At 39.2% G+C, this 19,554-nt stretch overlaps 2 protein-coding genes across 18 annotated transcripts in view; both read right to left on the reverse strand.

Moving 5' to 3' along the window:
* Nucleotides 1-2,117: 2,117 nt before the first annotated feature.
* SDHAF4 (succinate dehydrogenase complex assembly factor 4) lies at nt 2,118-12,263 on the reverse strand. The gene is made up of 3 exons (XM_059701252.1): nt 12,129-12,263; nt 2,699-2,854; nt 2,118-2,544 (listed from the first exon to the last, which is right to left on the reverse strand). The coding sequence occupies exons 1-3, from the start codon at nt 12,181-12,183 to the stop codon at nt 2,435-2,437; spliced, it is 321 nt and encodes a 106-aa protein (XP_059557235.1). The 5' UTR covers nt 12,184-12,263; the 3' UTR covers nt 2,118-2,434.
* Nucleotides 12,264-16,325: 4,062 nt separating this feature from the next.
* The window catches only part of FAM135A (family with sequence similarity 135 member A), a 93,299-nt gene continuing 90,070 nt past the window's right edge, over nt 16,326-19,554 (reverse strand). For all 17 annotated transcript variants that reach the window (XM_059701260.1, XM_059701262.1, XM_059701259.1 and 14 more), the window contains one exon: nt 16,326-17,762. In XM_059701260.1, the coding sequence (XP_059557243.1) occupies nt 17,557-17,762 (206 nt within the window). In that variant the 3' untranslated portion in view covers nt 16,326-17,556. The remainder of the gene's footprint in view (nt 17,763-19,554) is intronic.

Consider the following 19,554-nt stretch of genomic DNA (forward strand, 5'->3'; position numbering starts at 1 on the left):
CTTTTCTCTGACACATTATCATGATGATTAGTATGCAATCCAAGCAAAACTAGACAACAGAAAATAATCTAACACAGTATTTCTGAAATGTTAACTGTTAGGTCTGATCAAATAATTGAATCAGATATTCCCTCCCCTGGGAACTGACCTTCAGACCACTTCACAATTTGCTTAGACCACATTCCACTTGCTAAGACCATCATCCTTCCCCTCTGGACCTTCCCAGGGCCTTTATCCACCTAGAGTATTCTCCACCCAGAAAAAGCCCGCCTGGAGTCCTTTAAAATCTGACTCCCCATCCATGGGTGCTGGCACCATTTTGGGGCTCAGCCCATCTGGTTATTAACTTAGTAAAAACCTTCACTAATTTGGGCTAATTGGAGGTTGACTAAATTACAGCACAGTTTTATAGGAATGTGGTTATTACTTAGCATACACAGTAACTGCAATTAGAGAACAAATGTTGACTAAGAGAGAGAATGGTATGAAGACCGAATGACTAGTCCCAATTACCACACTAGTTAGTTTGTTTCTGGGGAGAATACACTTTTTTAAAAAAATATATATTTTATTGATTTTTTTTACAGAGAGGAAGGGAGAAGGATAGAGAGCCAGAAACATCGATGAAAGAGAAACATCCATCAGCTGCCTCCTGCACACCTCCTACTGGGGATGTGCCCACAACCAAGGTACATGCCCTTGACTGGAACAGAACCCGGGACCCTTCAGTCCGCAGGCCAACGCTCTATCTACTGAGCCAAACCAGCCAGGGTGAGGATACACTTTTAAAAAGTTTATTCTCTTTAAAGAGGTCTCCCTACAATCTTCTCATTGCACTTGATTCATAACACACAAATAATCAGTCCACTGCATTTTGTCTTCTATAGGCTTTGCAAGCCCTTTCTTCCTAATTTAAGTGTAGCCTGAGGGCTGAAGGCCCAATCCCTGTGGCTGAGTGAGGCCATAGAACAGCAAAGGAGGCCTTAAGGGAGGCCCAGTAGTTCCCATCCTTCCTTCAAATCTGTAAACCGGACTTGACTTCTCCTGACCCTGTTAGTTATCCAAAGGCCACAGGGGTAGGACCTATTGAGTCATCAGAACTGACTAAGCTGGTCTATTCTATTGCACGGCCTTTCTCATATTTGCCCTCTGTACTTGAATTTTATGTTTCACAAATGAATGTATATTTCATCAGTTCACCTATGCAAATAATCACTAATTTTCCAACCGGTGACTTTTTAATACTATTTATACTCATATAAAACAATTTCAATTCAAGTACAGTCAAACCTCACTTTTCGAATGTCTCCTATATTGAACAATTCCGTTCTCTTTTTTAAAAAACATATTTTATTGATTTTTTTTTTTTTTTTTTTACAGAGAGGAAGGGAGAGAGGAATAGAGAGTTTGAGACATCAATGAGAGAAACATCGATAAGCTGCCTCCTGCACACCCCCCACTGGGGGTATGCCTGCAACGAAGGTACATGCCCTTGACCAGAATCAAACCCGGGACCCTTCAGTCCACATGCCGACGCTCTTTCCACTGAGCCAAACCAGCCAGGGCAACAATTCTGTTCTCTACCAAGTTGTTCACAGAAAAAATGTCTCGATTATCTGACAACCCTTTCAAGCTGATACCTCAGCATGACAAAGTGTCTCTCAGGCAACAAAGGAGAGAATGCTGGGGAAATAAAAGATTAGCACAATTTTAAAACATAAAGAGGCCATCAAGCGTGTTAATGTTGCCAAGGGTGTGAAAGAAACAATGACCAGAGACCACTGAAGAGGTAGAAACACTGCTGTTGATTTAGATAAAGGAAAAGCAGGCAGCCAGTGACAGCCATTCTGGAGACAGTGGTACAGGAACAAGCAAAGAGGCTGCATGCTGACCTGGAACTAATTTTATCTCCAACTTACATATACAGACACTAAAATAGAGAAGCTAAATAACTTACCCAAGGTCACATAGCTAGTAAGTAGTAGAACCAGGATTTGTACCCAAGTAATTTGGCTCCAAGTTAAAAACTTCCTGTTATTACTGTGGCTCTCTCAAATATAATGCACTACTTAACTCACATTTAAAAAGTCAATATCATCTAGCACAAGGCAATACAATCATTTTTTAAAAGTTGCTTTATTTACATTTGCATTTTATAAGCAGCTGATTAAACTAAGACATGATGAAAGAGGTACAATTCTAATCATCACTTATATACCCCAATACATTTAAGTTAAAATTAATGTGTTAATGCAGAAATATTTCGCCATCCTCACTTATAGCAGCATACTTTCTTCCAAGGCCATCATATATACTTTTAAATACATTATAGAAATTAGAAGATTAAAGGATATGCACAGAGAAAATAATCAGAAATAAGTTAATTCAGATGTATGTATTCAGAAAAAGATAATGAGATTAAAGAATATGTGGCTTAAAAATCAATACAGCGTCCTTTTCGTTCCCAATCTCCATATCGGGTAGGTTCCGGGCCCCTGGGTCCACCTCTTTCTTTGGTAACAGGATTAACATCATCTGGAAATTCTGAAGAAGATGTGAACAAAGCAGTCAATAGAGATAGGAAAAGCATGATGGTCAATTTTGAAGATAAGGTTGCACAGTTATGCAGTTAGGAGGCTAGACACCATGACTAAGCTACCGTGCAGTCTTGAAATGTGAGCGGCTTTACTGTACTTACTGGTCAGTGGTTCTTTCTCTAAATGGGTATCATCTTCTGGTGCATCAAAACGACCCTGTGGTAACTTTGACTTCTTAAGGGGTTGTTTGATAGGCTCAGACTTTTCTCCTTGAGAAGAACTTGTATTCCTCAAAGAATGACACAGAAGGGGGGATCCTAGCAGAGTGATGATAGTGGAAAAATAAAAGCTGTTGATTTATTCTGTTTTAAAAATTTAGTAATTTTACTTAATTTATTTTTAGTTTATACATTCACATTTGTCAAAGTTCATAAAGTACAAAAGGACATGAAGTATGGTATCTATTTGCTTTGTTTAACAATGGACAGGTTATTTTGATTTTCTGAATTGTATAAATCATCCCTTTCGATTGAATGCCTTATTGATTGAATGATTATCCTATTAATTGTGATCTTACTGGTTATCGAAGCACATTCTTCTGTACCTGGGAAACAGGACAGTACAATTACCCTAAATTGTTTTAGTGGCCACAGGTGGTGCGTTCCAGCTGACTTAGTGGTCCCGAGACCAGAACAGCATAATTACTCTAAATTGTCCTGACAACTCAGTGGTCAGGAGACCCAAGGGCTCTAGATAACGTGTTTTTATCAACTCAGTGATCCGGAGACCCAAAACTGTAATTTAGATAACATGTCTAAATTTAACCCAGGTTACCCAAAGGCTCTAGATAATGTATTTCTGTCAATTCAGTGGCCCCGAGAACCGAAACTGTAATTAACATGCTTAATTCTGCTTCTGTAATCTGCTTTTTTTGCGAGCCAGGTGCCTCATTCCAAACCCTGAGATGTAATCAATACCTGTGTGATTTTTTTGCCTATATAATCCTGGAACTGTGACTAAATGGTTACTATGAGATTTGGGAATGACCCCCTCATAGTCCCAGATTGCAATAAACATGACTTTTTAATTCGACTTCTTGAGGCGTCCTTCTGTGATTCGCGGGGTACATTACAACAGACACACAGTGAAAATTCTTCCCTCGGTCCATATCTTCCAGACAGCCATTTCCTTTCCTTGGAGCCAACCAATGTTATCAGTGTGAAAAGAAGAGCTTTGAAATAAGCTGGTTAACCATTATCAAAATAGTAGAATCTGTTTTAAACACTGATTCCTGTCTGAAGCAATGCCAAGAATCAGATCATTCTGAATAACTAATTAGTGTGAATTTCTCAATTATAATACTTAATATTGAAATCTCTAGAAGTCACAAGAGACTGTATTTTGTAGTCTTATAGGTACACTAGAGGCCTGATGCACGAAGATTTGTGCAAGAATGGGCCTTCCTTCCCCTGGCTGCCGGCACCGCCTTTGCTCCAGCTGGAGCCACCTTTCTGCCTTCGTTCTGGCCCGGAGCCTTCCCACGCTGCCCAGAGGCCTGGAGCGGCATGGAACTTTGTTGGGTTGATTTGCATACTCACTCCTGACTGGCTGGTGGGTGTCACGAAGGTATGGTCAATTTGCATCTTTCTCTTTTATGAGTGTAGATTCTAATCATGGGCCTCTAGTCCTAAAATTTTTTAAATGTATCAGGCAGATGCATTCATTAACTTTTTAAAAAATATATATTTTTATTGATTTCAGAGAGGGAGAGAGATATAGAAACATCAATGATGACAGAGAATCACTGATTGGCTGCCTCCTGCATGCCCCACACTGGAGATCGAGCCCGCAACCCAGGCATGTACCCTTGACCGGAATCAAACCTGGGACCCTTCAGTCCACAGGCTGACACTCTATCCACTGAGCCAAACCAGCTAGGGCTGCATTCATTAACTTATTAGTATTTTAATAAAGCTATGGCAATGATCTACAGAATTAATATAGTTTCCTTCCATCTACATGGTCACTAATATAAAATACTTCATATTTATGATACTAATTGGCTGAGAAAAATTCTGTGAACCAAAAAAATTTCTGTACATATTAAAGTAAATAAATACACTTATCTACTTAAAATTTTTACTTATTTATTGATTTAGAGTACGGACTATTTTGTGTCCAAACTCCAATATCTTTTTTTTTTTGAAGTTTGAGATTTTTTTTGTTTTAATTTTTTTTTTATTTATTGCTTAAAGTATTACAAAGGGTATTACATATGTGTCCATTTTTTCCCCCCGCCCTAGACAGTCCCCTAGCCTCCCCTATCCCCCAGTGTCTTATGTCCATTGGTTATGCTTATATGCATGCATACAAGTCCTTTAGTTGATCTCTTACCCCCCTACCTCCTGCCCCCCATCCCTCCCCGGCCTTCCCGCTGCAGTTTGACAATTTGTTTGAGGCAGCTCTGCCTCTGTATCTATTATTGTTCAAAAGTTTATAATGGTCTCTATTATCCATGAATGAGTGAAATCATGTGGTATTTTTCCTTCATTGACTGGCTTATTTCACTTAGCATAATGCTCTCCAGTTCCATCCATGACGTTGCAAATGGTAAGAGTTCCTTCCTTTTTAGAGCAGCATGAAACTCCAATATCTAAGGTATATTTTATTTTTCTTTTCTCCTCATAAGAAGACTTAGTTAAACATATACTAAAAGACCAAAGAGAAAAAACCTGTAATAGTATCTTATAAGACAACATTTATTTTTATTTAGAAATTAAATGGAAAACATACAAATCTGAATTTCTGATTATATTAATATGTTTCATATAATAATCTCATCTTGGTTTATAATGGCTGACTATCTAGAAAACACATTGAAAATGCACGACTTTATCAGTCCAAATAACAGGATATAAAAATCAATTAGTTATGTTATCTGAAATACAGGTTTCTTTATAATTTGACCTTATATCCAATTTAGCAAGTTTATGCAGTCTCTATAATAGAAACTTCTGTCCATCACCTGATGGCCAAATATCTATTCATCAATAAATCTATCACTAATCAGTAAAGCAAGAAAGATAGTTCAGTAATAATACAGATATACAGAAAGGAGAATTCAACAATTACATATTAAGATTCTCAATGTGGACAGATTTTACATTTACTTTGGCTAATAAGTAGTCTCTGCATTTTGTTGCTAATTAAGTATATTTTATTGTACAATAAAAAACTCACTTTGAAGCCTAAAAATTATCTAGTACTTAATACATACAAGTAGCCACTCGAAACTGTGTGCTCCGGCTCAACTCATCACAATACAATCAGCACTTCTTGCCCTCTAGCTGGTTTTGCTCAGTGGATAGAGCATCAGCCTGTGGACTGAAGGGTCCCAGGTTCGATTCTGGTCAAGGGCACACGCCCAGGTTGTGGGCTCCATCCCCAGTAGGGGGAGTGCTGGAGGCAGCCAGTCAATTATTTTCTCTCATCATTGATGTTTCTCTCTCTCTCTGCCTCTCCCTCTCCCTTCCTCTCTGAAATCAATAAAAATATATTTTAAAATCAGCACTTCTTGTTTTAGGTTTGGTTGTTGTTGCAAATTTTTAAAAAGTCTCTTAAATGAAAGCCTGAAATGATAAAATGTAATTTTGGTATGTTCTAAATCTGTAGAATTTCTACATTTATGCAAAATCATAAAAAAGTCACAGAATACATCCCTGGCTACTAATTATAATATAGATAAAAATCTGAGGCTAAAAATTTTACCTCTTAAGTGATGCAAATATACTAACTATAATAAAAGTAAAAGCTGTGTTAGATGCCTCTGTGCCAGGCACTGTGCTAGCAGCTGAAAAGATGATACCTTATTTAAGCCTCAATAATCTGATGAGACAGGTATAATTGTCTTGATTTTACAGTAATTTTGTTGAATATAAACGAAATCATTTTCTAAAAAAATGACATTAGGTAGATGTGGTAGAGACTGCTAAATATCCAAAATAGCCACGTTTCCCTTCTCCCGTTTAGCTCTAGGACTCCCACTCACTTCCCTTGCTAATAACCAGCCCAGGCATTTAGAGATCACATTTCCCAGCGACCCCTCTGGGCAAGCAGCCATGTGTCCAAATGTGACCGCAGGGCTGAGACTGAAAGTGATGTGTGCACATTTTAGGTGGCTTCAATTTTGCAACAAGCTGATTGCCCTGGATTTCTTTCCCCATTCCCTCAGTGACCCAGCTTCAACCACATACGAGAGAACAAATCCCAGGCCAGGGTGACACTTAAAAATATTTAACTAATTCTAGACACTGCTTACCAGAACATATGTCCAATCAATCAGAAGACACACAACTTGTAAATAACTAGCAAAACTCTACTGTTGCATATTGGCTGACTGTTGGTACTGCCTTACAGATGGGGGAGCAACAAGCTGAAAAGAACCTGGATGCCTTAGTAAAACAAGAAATATTTACTGTCAAAGCAGAGTGGCCCTGTCTGTTCTCACTGGCAGGGCTGTTACTACAGCAGCTTGGTCCTCTCCTTAAGTAATACAAAGGAGAAGTAAAAGACTTGCAAAGTAGACATATCCTCTAGTGAGGATTAAAAAAAACAACTTTTTAGAACTTCTGTTTTCAGGAATTTGATAAATTAAGATGCTAAATCCATATAGCTATAAAACACCTGAAAAAGTAAAATATATACAAAAAACTTCCAAATCAGAGAAAGAGCCTTTAAGAAAGTAAATAATAAAAAAATAAAAAAGCAGTCCCATGAGGTAAACACACTTAAACTATTACATAGTCTATGTCTTTTTCTCCACTAGAGCTTGGGAAACAGAGGCCAGCCCTCAGGGAAGCTCATGCTCTGAGAAAAGAAAAGGAGCCAGAAGATTTATGGGTAAAAACACATAAACATCCTGGGGGATCTGGTTAAAATGCAGCTTCTGAGCAGGTCTGGGTGGAACCTGAGATCTGCATTTTAACAAGCTCCCACGTGTTGCTCATGCTGCTGGTCAAAGGCCAAGGGACTAGAAGAAAACCTCCAGTTAATGAAGAAAATGGTTAAGGAAGGAAACATGTCCATCTCAATATCGGTGCTGAATGGAGATGCAGAAAAAGAAGCCCCTCTTGATATTTTGAAGCCACTAATGACCACATCTTTGTTTATTCCTGATTATAAACTATCTGCATGGCACAACCCCTCCCCCCGCCCCTTCCCCCTGCCAAGAGGAGCATCTTACTGTAAAGAGGACCCAAGCTGAAATGCTCTCAGACATATGGCAAAGCAGAAGCAAATTCTCTGAGGAGACATACTTTTTCAATCCATTTCTCATGAAAGTCTCACAGAATCCCCAAAATTCTGGAGCCGGAGATCTCAATAAATGAAATGAGGAATGTATGAGAGAGCACTGGAAATAGAGCAGTTCAGATAGAAGAGAGAATTAACAACCTTAAAGAGAGGAACTTAGCACTGACCCAGGAAGATGAAGAGAGAGAACTAAGAGGTTTTTTGGTTTGTTTTTTGAATGAAAGCACTCCATCTCACTGCATGAGAGGAAGCAATGTGAGGGTAACAGGTATATAGGAGGAGAAAAGGAAAAGGGGACAGAGAGCCTACTAAAAGAAAGAGTTGATGAGAATTTCCCAAGCCCATGGAAAGAACTGGACTTCAAATAGAGGAACCTAATGGAACACCTAATTATAGCAATGCAAAAAGATGTTTTCCAAGACACATTTTATTCAGACTGTCAAAAATTAATGACAAAGAAAGAATTCTCAAAGCAGCCAGCGAAAACAAGACTGTACCATTCAACGGAAACCCCGTTAAACTATCATCAGATTGCTCAATAGAAACATTACAAGATAGGAGACAGTGGAAGGAAATCTTCAAAATATTTTTTAAAATATACTTTTATTCCTGGTCAGGGCACATGCCTGGGTTGTGGGCTTGATCTCCAATATGGGGGGTGTAGGAGGCAGCCGATCAATGATTCTCTCCCATCATTGATGTTTCTATCTCTCTCTCCCTCTCCCTTCTCTCTGAAATCAATACAAATATATATATTTTAAAAAGCTGTGGTACATTTACATTATGGAATACTATGCAGCAGTCTTTAAAAAGGAAGATCTCTTACTCTTTAAGACAGCATGGAGGGACCTGGAGGGTATTATGTTAAGCAAAATAAGCCAGCCAGAAAAAGACAAGAATCACCTGATCTCACTCATATGTGGAATCTAAAGAACAAAATAAACTGAAGAACAAAATAGATCCAGAGACATAGAAGCATGGAACAGACTGTGGAATCTCAGAAGTAAGGCAGGGTGCGCGGGTAGATGGGAAGAGATTAACCAAATAACTTACAGGCACATATGCATAACCCATGGACAAAGACAATAGTGTGGTGAATTCAGGCCTGGAGTGGGAGGCGGGTCCGGGCTAGAAGCGGCCAATGGAGCAAAAAAAAGGGGACATTCGTAATACTTTCAACAATAAAGATTTTTTAAAATAATAAAAACCATAAAATATTGAGCAGTATTAATCAAATCCCAACAGGAATTTTATTTATTTATTTTTAAAAAGAATTTTATATGAAAAGCAGATACCCAAGAATAGACACTTCTGAAAATCAAGATGGGAGGACTTACCCTACTAGATATGAAGATTAATTACAAAGGTACGGTTATTAAAGGCAGGTGGCATCAGTACATGAATAGTCAGAGTAATGAAACTGAAAAGAGAGCCAAAGAAATAAACCCATGAATACACACACACACACACACACACACACACACACACACATATATACATACATACATACATACTAGAGGCCCAATGCACAAAATTTGTGCAAGAGAAGGCCTTCCTTCCCCCGGCTGCTGGCACCAGCTTCCCTCTGGCACCCAGAACCCAGGCTTCCCTCCGGCCCCAGCTTCTTCCAGAATGACATCTGGTTAATTAGCATATTATGCTTTTATTATCATGGAGGATTATATACATAATACACATATATTATGTATATGTAATACATATATAATATATATAATGTAAATTTGATGTATTTATTTATTTAAATTAGGGACTTATTTTTTTAATATATTTTTATTGATTTCAGAGAGGAAGGGAGAGGGAGAGAAACATCAACAATGAGAATCACTGATCCGCTGCCTCCTGCGCACCCCCCAGCCTGCAACCTGGGTATGTGCCCTTGACCAGAATTGAGCCCAGGACCCTGCAGTCCACAGGCAGATGCTCTATCCACTGAGCAAAACTAGCTAGGGCTATATGTAAACTTGATTTATGATAACTGGCAATATACAGTGCGAGAAAGGGTCCTGGGACAACTGGTTATTACTATGAAAAAAATGAGATTGGTTTCCTGCCTTAAACCATACACAAAAATCAATTCCTGGTTTAAAAAAAAAAAAGTTTAAATATAAAAAACAAAACTATAGACCTTTCAGAAGAAATTATAGAAAAATACTTTATGACTTTAGGGTAGAAAAGGCTTTATTAGACAAGATCACAAAGCACTGACAATAAATAAAAGGATTACAAGATGAAAACAAAATTATGAATCAAGACACTTTGGAAGCTGAGTGATTGTACATACAGATTCATTACTGTATTCTGTCTACTGTCTTACATGGCTTAAAAAAAGAGACACCATACGAGTGACAAAAACAGCCCACAAACTGAGCTACTTGCCACTTACATAACTAAAAAAGGTTTAGTATTCAAATATATGTGAAAAATATAAATAAGACAAATAATCCATGAAGAAAATAAAGATATTTCAGAACAAAGAGAACAAAATTTTATTTTTTTTTTTATTTTTTTTTTTTTTTTAAATATATTTTATTGATTTTTTACAGAGAGGAAGGGAGAGGGATAGAGAGTTAGAAACATTGATGAGAGAGAAACATCAATCAGCTGCCTCCAGCACACCTCCCACTAGGGATGTGCCCGCAACCCAGGTACATGCCCTTGACCGGAATCGAACCTGGGACCCTTCAGTCCGCAGGCCGACGCTCTATCCACTGAGCCAAACCGGTCAGGGCGAGAACAAAATTTTAAAAGATTTTTAATTCCTCTAACAATAGGAAAGCAAAATTGCAGTAAGATATTATTTCAGCATCCTAGAGTCACACAAAAATGAAAATTTCTGATGATATCAAGTGTTGGCAAGTATGTGGAGCAACAGGAACTCATATACTGCTGGTAGAAGTGTAAGCTGCCAGTAAGAATGGACAATGAATGCCTTTATAACTGGCATCGGACTGTAAAACTGAACAGCCCTATACAATACGTTCCAGGAATTCCATTCCTTGCATGAGGGCACCCATAACACATAAGAATGTGTAGCAACCACACCTGGTGTTTCTAGAATTATCCAAATGCTCATTGAGGAGAATGGAAGAACATACGATATATTTTCACAGTTGAGCAACCTCTAACATCACTATGGATGAATCTCAAAATACACAGTTGAAAAAAGCAGCAAAATAAAATAAAAATGGTGTGAAGCCATTTCTATAAAGATAAAAAACATGCAAAGTTACACATCTTCACCCGGAAGCAGCACACAGGAAGTTGCTTGGCAATAGAAATATTCTACTTCTTAAACTGGACAATGGGTTTGTAAATGTTGGCTTTGCTTCATAACTTACACGTGTTGTATAATCTTTTGGTATCAAATGCTTCATAAGTTTTTAACACTAGTGAAAGAAGGTTGTTGTATGGACACAACAAAATGTTAGTGTTATTACCTTGGAGTTTGGATAACGTGGGACTTTCACTTTTTATATTATTCATTCTGGACCATTTAAAATTTTTACTCTTTAACAAATAATATGCTTGGGGAAAAATGATTACAGAAAGGAAAACCAACTGCATAGGAACCTGGGACCCACGAGTATGAGGGGCAGTAACCTGTTTTCAATGTACACAACACAATTTCCCCCAGATGTCCTACGGTAAAACGATGCTTAGCACACTCTGTGGGTTAAGTCTGTAATATATTGAGAACATTTCCAACCCAAAGGGATTAAGAAGTATTGGTTTTTACTGAAAGTATCCATACTTTCTCTGTATTAACAGTTCCCAGCTTCATCTAATTTTTGTTATGCTTATTTGCCTTTGGCCCACTTCTGCATTTTCCAATGTTTTTCATAGTATAAACTGCACAAATCCTTTGTGATGTAAATATATAAATACACGAATGACTCCCATTCCCAAAGGGCTCACTTTTCCATTTGTGCCACCAGCATCAGAGTCGAGTGCGCTGGGCAAGTTCCCCAACACCCCACCAGGAACGTGTGCTGCCGGCCCTTCCCGGTCAGAGCAGCGGCCGAAGGAAGCAGGTGGCCGGCGGGAAGGGCCTGGGGCTCTTCCAGCTCCAGTCCCACCCTGAGGTCCCCGCACGGCACCTGCCTAGGCCAAGGCGCGCGTGGCCGAGCGGAGTGACCGAGGAGCTCGGCGACCTCCTGCACCCGCAAACCCCTCGACACACGCGGCTTCCCCTGCGGGAGGCCTTCCTTGCCGCGCCGGGGCCCCCGCCCGCGACCCTGGCTCCTGGGCCGGGTGCCTTACTTGCCGTTCTCCACGCTGTAGCCGGAGCGCGACCTAGAAACCCCGCGACCGCCATGGCGCAGACTCCCGGCGGGCCGCACTGTGGTTTCTGGGCCTCCGGTGGGAGGCGGGACTGCGTGTGCCGGGTGGGCGGGGCCTCCGTGGGTGGGCGGGCTCTTCGTGGGGCGGGGCTTCCGTCCTCCCCGCGTTGGGCATCAGAGCTCTCGGCTCAGGCTTTTTGTAGACAAAGGAGCGCAGGAATCACGAACGACCAAAATTACTCTGAAGCCCGTGTGAATTCAACCCCCAAATCATGGCTGAAGTGGGATGAGGGAATCATTTCGTTTAATATCTAAATCTGAGGGACAAGGTCTCTTGGAAGATCTTTTATAGTATACGAAGACTGAGCATCTTTTACTCTATTTCTCTCTCTCTCTCTCTCTCTCTCTCTCTCTCTCTCTCTCTCTCTCTCTCTCTCTCTCTCTCTCTCTCTCTCTCTCTCTCTCTCTCTCTCTCTCTCTCTCTCTCTCTCTCTCTCTCTCTCTCTCTCTCTCTCTCTCTCTCTCATCTATTGTTTAGTGAACTCCTAATTCGTCACTCATTGACCAGATGACCTGAAAGATGAGTTTTGAGTGACGTGCAGAGCAAGAAAAAGCTTTCCATCTGTCCAGGCTGCTGTGAAAGGAGTCCTGCCAATTGGCCCCTTACATTCCACCAGTTCCAATTTGTTGGGAGCATTTGTGGCAGATCAGGAGGCTTCATGTAACCCGTGGAAGTCTTTTTAAATTTTTACTTATTTTATTTTATAGAGAAAGGGAGAGAGAGAAACATAGATGGCAGAGAGAAACATCATCCATGGGCTGCCTCCTGCATGCTCCCTATTGGGGGTGGAGCCCAGAGCCGGGAGAGGGGGTGGGTGGGGTGGGGGGAGATGTGTCCAGACCAGGAATGGAACCAGCGACCTCTTGGTGCATGGGTCGGCGCTCAACCACTGAGACACACTGGCCAAGCTGGAAGTCTTTACAGAATTACAGTGGAAGTCTCCAGAATTTGTCTGACCACGTGACATCAGGTGGCTATGCAATCTGAGTTTCCCATCATGAACTGGGCGTTATCTGGTCCTTTTAGATAAGTTTTTTTTTACGGAGAGGAAGTGGTGTATACAGAACAGGGCCAGAGCCCCCCCTCCCCAAACAAACAAACCACAGCCAATTTTCATTAGCATACTTTTGACCCTGAGCTCATATCTACAGCTTAACAAGGAGTTTCCCTGTGTGAGAAAAATATTCAAAGCTGGATTACAGACGGCTTTGCTCAATGTACTGACCCAGCTGGCAAGGGACTGGCTTTGGCTTTTAAAGACCCATTTGTGAGAGACCCTTAGAAACAGCAGTGAGAAAGAAAAAAAAAATCCTCCTAGAGGGTAGAACATTCTCTTATACACTTTGCCTGGATGGAGATATAACATTTCCTGGGCACTGAGTTAGTCAAGTGGTAAGGGACTACTGGGAAGATGCTTTGGAATACTTCTGTGGAATCGGACCTCTCATAATGGCCCCAAAGCATAGAATGTTTTGGTCTGATTGCTCAAAAAAGGCTCTCAATCGCACTGTCCGTGCGCGCCCGCACGTGGTATTTTGTGGAAGAGCCACACTCAAGGGCTAAAGAACCGCATGTGGCTCGTGAGCCGCAGTTTGCCTACCACTACCCTAATTGCTCTCCCCTGCCCAGCCTGATCATCCCTAACCATCTGCCTTGGCCCTGCCACCATAGCTTTGTCTGCAAGGACCTCTGGTCTGATTAGCATATTACCCTTTTATTACTATAGACAATCCCAACTGCCCTCACCCTGCCGGCCTCATCGTCCCCGTCTTCCCCTCCTGGGCTCATGGCCCCCAAATGCCCTCCCCTGCTGGCCTCATGGCCCCTAACCGCCTCTGCCTCAGCCCCCACCATTGTGGCTTCCTCTGGAAGAAAGTCAGATGGTCGGAAGATATCCGGTCTCCTGGTCTAATTAGCATATTACCCTTTTATTAGTATAGATACTGGTGGCAGTGGTCATTAGGTTACAATTTTGTCTATAGATTGAAAATTATTGAGACAAGATTATAGAACCAGAGGAGAAATGGACATCACTGAGATCCTGGACTTAAAAATGGCAGAGGGATAATAGTATTATGTTAGGAGGAAGCATTTTAAATGTGTAAATGTGGGAAGAATGGTATATGTAGATGCTGGAAAGACAAAGAGATGGAATGGACTATAGTAGACATGTGACAAGTTTTTATATTTGGTGCTGAATCATCAAGTGCATTTCATCTCTTTGGTAAACCTTGGTAGGAGAAATGTCCCATCTTCTGTGGAAGCTGAGGTCAGATATACTTGCTGTCTTTGATGTCTGACAGCCTGAATGATGGCACAAGACTAAGCCTGGTCAGTTGGACATTCCCACTAGACTTTGAATCTGGAATGACTGATACGTATCAGCAGTGCCTGGAATCCAGTTTTCAGAGGCATCAATGCCATCAAAAATATAAAAAAACTTCCAGCTCTTTTTGAGGTTGGAACATGGCTCTGATTTTGCTCATCTACTAGTACAGCCGTGGGCAAACTACGGCTAAAAAAAAAAAAAAAAAAAAAAAGACTGTAACCTTTTATGTAATGATGTTTACTTTGAATTTATATTAGTTCACACAAACACTTCATCCATGCTTTTGTTCCGGCCCTCCGGTCCAGTTTAAGAACCCATTGTGGCCCTCGAGTCAAAAAGTTTGCCCACCCCTGTACTAGTACCTTCCTTTATTTTCTACTGTTTACCAGGGCTGGTTCTCCAGCCTTTCCATCAATTCTGAGAGCTGCCTAATATTCTTCCACTGAAAAAATTTTCTTCTTAAAAGTTTATCATATTTTTTGTTGCTCCAACCAAGAATTCATATTGGTATAGCCTATATAATAAAAGCCTAATATGCTAAGTGTCCGGTTGTCTGTTCAACCAATCCAAGTGTAATATGCTAATGATATGCTAAGGCTGCTCAACCGCTCGCTATGACACGCACTGACCACTAGGGGAAGATAGTCGACAGGTTGACCAGTCACTATGACATGTACTGACCATCAGGGGGCAGACACTCTGACCAGTAGATTGCTGCTGGGGTCCGGCAGATCGGGACTGAGCAAGATGGGCCAAACAAGCCCTGGATCCCTCCCGCAGTCCCTCCCCAGCCCCGATCATGCACCGATGGGGTTCCTTGGCCTAGCCTGCACCCTCTTGCAATCTGGGACCCCTCAGGGAATATCAGAGAGCCGGTTTTGGCCTGACAGTGGAACGACCGGTTGCTATGACACGCACTGACCACCAGGGGGCAGACACTCAATGCAGGAGCTGTCCCCTGGTGGTCAGTGAGTTCCCACAGGGGTAGTGCCGCTCAGCCAGAAGCTGGGCTCACAGCTGGTGAGCACAGTGGCAGTGGCAGGAGCTACTCCCGCCCCTGTGGCAGCATTAAGGATGTCCAACTGACAGCTTAGGCCTGCTCCCAGACTGCGAGAGGGTGCAGGCTGGGCTGAGGGACCCCCGAGTGCATGGATTTCGTGCACCAGGCCTCTAGTGTTTTAATATGCTTGAATCTCTAAGAGTCAATCATTCTGTTTCAGATAATCATTCCCCCACCCCACCCCTGCAATCTGAATTTGGAGACGAATAGCACATGATAGTTTCCCTGGTGAACCAGAAGTAAAGCTTGTTAGATTTTTTAACCATGATCATTGACAGGCTTTTAAAACTGTATTAAAACAACCAATAACCAATCAACCAACTATGATTATAAGAGCAATTTACCCTCAAATATAATTATATGATTATGAGTAAGAAGAATCCTTTGATTATCCTGGAAGAGATTATTCAAACTTAGAAATAAGCATAACATTTCAAATTCAGGGTCAAGGTATGCGAAGATGAAAAATGTGTGTGGCAAAAATACAGAGTAGATAATGCATATATTTACATTTTCCAGTTACAATGCACTTGGTATATTATTGCTTAGTCATTTCATTGAATTTTCAAGTACTTTTTTAAAAAGTAAAGATTTATGGAGAGCAATCAATGAAATACCATATAACTACTTAATATATGCAAAAGATGTAAATTATAAAAATACTTTACAAAAGCTGTAAGTTATATAATCATGCTGGTCGATAATTAATATATTCAATTAGCAAGTGTTTTAGCTGTTCCTCTAGTCATTTGTTCATTTATTAACACCAGAGGCAGTAACACAATGCTAAAAATAAACATGCATCAATTTTATAATACATACTTACAAAAACCTTATGTTTAATCACAACTGGTGAATAATGCAAGCAGACCTTCTATCCACCTTAGTGCACTATGATTTTCGCAAGTAAAACAATAAAGGAAAATAGAGAATTTAATGCTATTCAGCACCTTTAGTACAGTCAAAAGACTTATCATCTCCATATATCAAAAACATTTGCATCTGTATCACCAAACATGTAAAGTTAATTATTTTGTTCCATTTTTAACATGAATTATTTTATTTACATTACTCTGTAGTTCAACAAAATTTAACAATATTTAAAAATTATCTAAATTCATAAAAGTATTTCATAAATTTCAACATTTAATTATTATGTACAGGAAGTCCATGAAAAAAAGTTAAAAGAAATGTAGTCAGAAAGTTCAAGCAACATTACCAAATTTAACAAAATTCTAACTAAATCAAGGCAGAGGGCAATCAAACATTCAAAAATCTCTAGATGTTGCTAACATGAACATGAAAAGTTCCAGTAATAAAAGTCAATGTGAGAAACAATGTTGAAATCACCAGTAGAAATATATTTTAATAGGCATGACATATGTTTTAATAGCAATAGTAATGAATTTTTGTAGAAAACTTTTTATAACATTGTCATATATGAACTACCTCATTTGGCGGGGCTGAAGAGTTGATTTCAAAAAAATATATCTTAGCAGCCATAATTTTATTTCCAGTTAAAACATAGTAAAATGTTAAAAGTAAAATTTGTAATTAACTAAATATACCCAATACTAGAAAATTTAAAATCCCATGCTATTCTAGCAATCATGGCCTCTAGTATAATGTGTCTGATACATGGATTGTGGAAAGCCAATAATAAACAATCAGACATACATATGGGCTTAAAGTTTCACTGAAATACTTATGTAGCAAAATATATTAAAAAGTAATAGAAAAGTAAAAAGATAAAATTAAAAAAATATTGCACAGCCATATTACCTATAAAGTAAAGTTGATGTTTAAAAAGCTCTAAATATGGATGATATAAATTATCTTCCATATAAAAAGGTATAAATATTTCTTAGAACTTATCAGCATCTATAGTTTAAATATAATACATTATTTGAATCATTGTTGAATGAGGTAATTATTAAGTCTCTTAACAATGTTTTATACTACTGGAAATATTTGAGGGCAGCAACCAGAAAGAATTTCTCTAAAAATATTTCTGAATCAAGAACAGCTATATGTGCAGCTCTCCCAATAAGTGAGTCAGCTGTATTGGGCAATGCATTGATGACATTATATCGAACCAAATTACAGTCTTTGCTTTGCAGAATTGGGCGAAGCAAATTGTGGATCATTTCTGAATAGATCTGTCCTATGGAAAAAAAGAAAAAGTAAAATTAGTTCACATGATTAACTCAAAAAAATTCTATGCCAACTTTAAAAGATTATATATATATATACATATATATATATATATATATATATATATGTATGTGTGTGTGTATATATATATATAATTTATTGATTTCAGAGAGGAAGGGAGAGGGAGAGAGAGATAGAAATATAAATGATGAGAGAGAGTCACCGATTGGCTGTCTCCTGCATGCCCCCCTGGGGATCGAACCCACAACTGCTCACTGGGAATGGAACCGTGATCTCCAAGTTCTCATGTCAAACACTGAGCCACACAGGCCGGGCTCTATGCCTAGTTTAATATAATTTATAAAATTTAGTTACTTTACTTCCATTTAAAGTAGAAAAAGTTGTCTGTGCTATGTGTCACATATATATTTTTTGCTTAATCCCTTCACCTTTTTCCACCCAGCCCCCCAACCTTCCTCCCCTGACAGCTGTCAGTCTGTTCTATGTATTTATATTTCTGTTTCTATTGTTTGTTAAATTATTTTTTATTAGATTGTCTACTTTAAACCTGTATGGTTTTATTTTTATTTTTTTAAAAAATATATTTTATTGATTTTTTACAGAGAGGAAGGGAGAGAGACAGAGAGTCAGAAACATTGATGAGAGAGAAACATCGACCAGCCGCCTCCTGCACATCCCCCACTGGGGATGTGCCCGCAACCCAGGTACATGCCCTTGACCGGAATCGAACCTGGGACCTTTCAGTCCGCAGGCCGACGCTCTATCCACTGAGCCAAACTGGTTTCGGCAAACCTGTATGGTTTTATGAATCAATGTCACCTCAATTGATTCAATAAAAAAGGTAGAAAATGTTATTTTAAAAGGTTTTATTTTCCTTTAACTATCATTTTTGGGACAGTTTTAGGGAAAACATGAATCCATTATTTAGCCAAGTAAAAATAACAAATTTATTATACATTATTCTTATCAATTTGATATTTTTAATTCAAAGCAATGAATATAACAGAGCAAATAGTTTTCTTCAACATTAAGTCACCTACGATTCATTAAATCATTATGAAAAGGTAGCCATGCTGAGACATTTTGATAAGGCAAAATTTAAAACTTTAGTCTACAGCAAGTTTCCACAGCAGTTGACATTTCCCCACATATTTCCGCAATACAAGGATGGGCAAAAGTAGGTTAATAATAATAAATAATACAATAATTAATGAATAAATAATACAAGAATTAAGGAATAAATAATACAAAAATAAACTTTCGTGTACTCATAACTGTAAACCTACTTTCGCCCATCCCTGTATTTTGAGAAGAATGCCAAATTCCTATTGTCAGAAGAACAATGTGATTTTGGCTCAAAGATCAAAGAGGATCCTTTTTTTGCTCCGAAGGTTTATTTAATGCTTGGTTCTGCTTTTAATTCTAAAGTTATGCTTCTCTCTCCCTCTTTTTGGTTAATTCTTATAATGGATTTATTGAGGTCATGCTAAGCATAAAAGATCAAAGTTAGATATGCATACACATAAAAACACAAACTGTAAGGGGGTAAAACAGTGTTTAATGCTTATGCATTACTACATTACTAATAGATGAGTGCTAACACATATCCATGGAACCTATAAAGTTTAGAAAGGCAGGTCGTACATTTTGGAGGAGAGGCAGATGAGGAATGAAGAGAAGGCAATCGTATATAGAAGTACAATTAGAGAAAGGAGAGAGAAGTATTTTAGAGGAAGATTAATATCACACAGATTCCCAGACAACCTCTTCTCTGAGTTTTC

This window comes from Myotis daubentonii, chromosome 6 (assembly GCF_963259705.1).
Source record: "Myotis daubentonii chromosome 6, mMyoDau2.1, whole genome shotgun sequence".
Classification (NCBI taxonomy): domain Eukaryota; kingdom Metazoa; phylum Chordata; class Mammalia; order Chiroptera; family Vespertilionidae; genus Myotis; species Myotis daubentonii.

Excerpts from the sequence above, each read along its gene's own strand:
- SDHAF4 (XM_059701252.1), bottom strand. The coding sequence starts at position 12,183 with ATGGCGGTCGCGGGGTTTCTAGGTCGCGCTCCGGCTACAGCGTGGAGA. Across the intron at positions 2,855-12,128 it reads TACAGCGTGGAGAACGGCAA|GATCCCCCCTTCTGTGTCAT; the intron begins GTAAGGCACCCG and ends TCACTCTGCTAG. Across the intron at positions 2,545-2,698 it reads AGAGAAAGAACCACTGACCA|AATTTCCAGATGATGTTAAT; the intron begins GTAAGTACAGTA and ends CATCTTCTTCAG.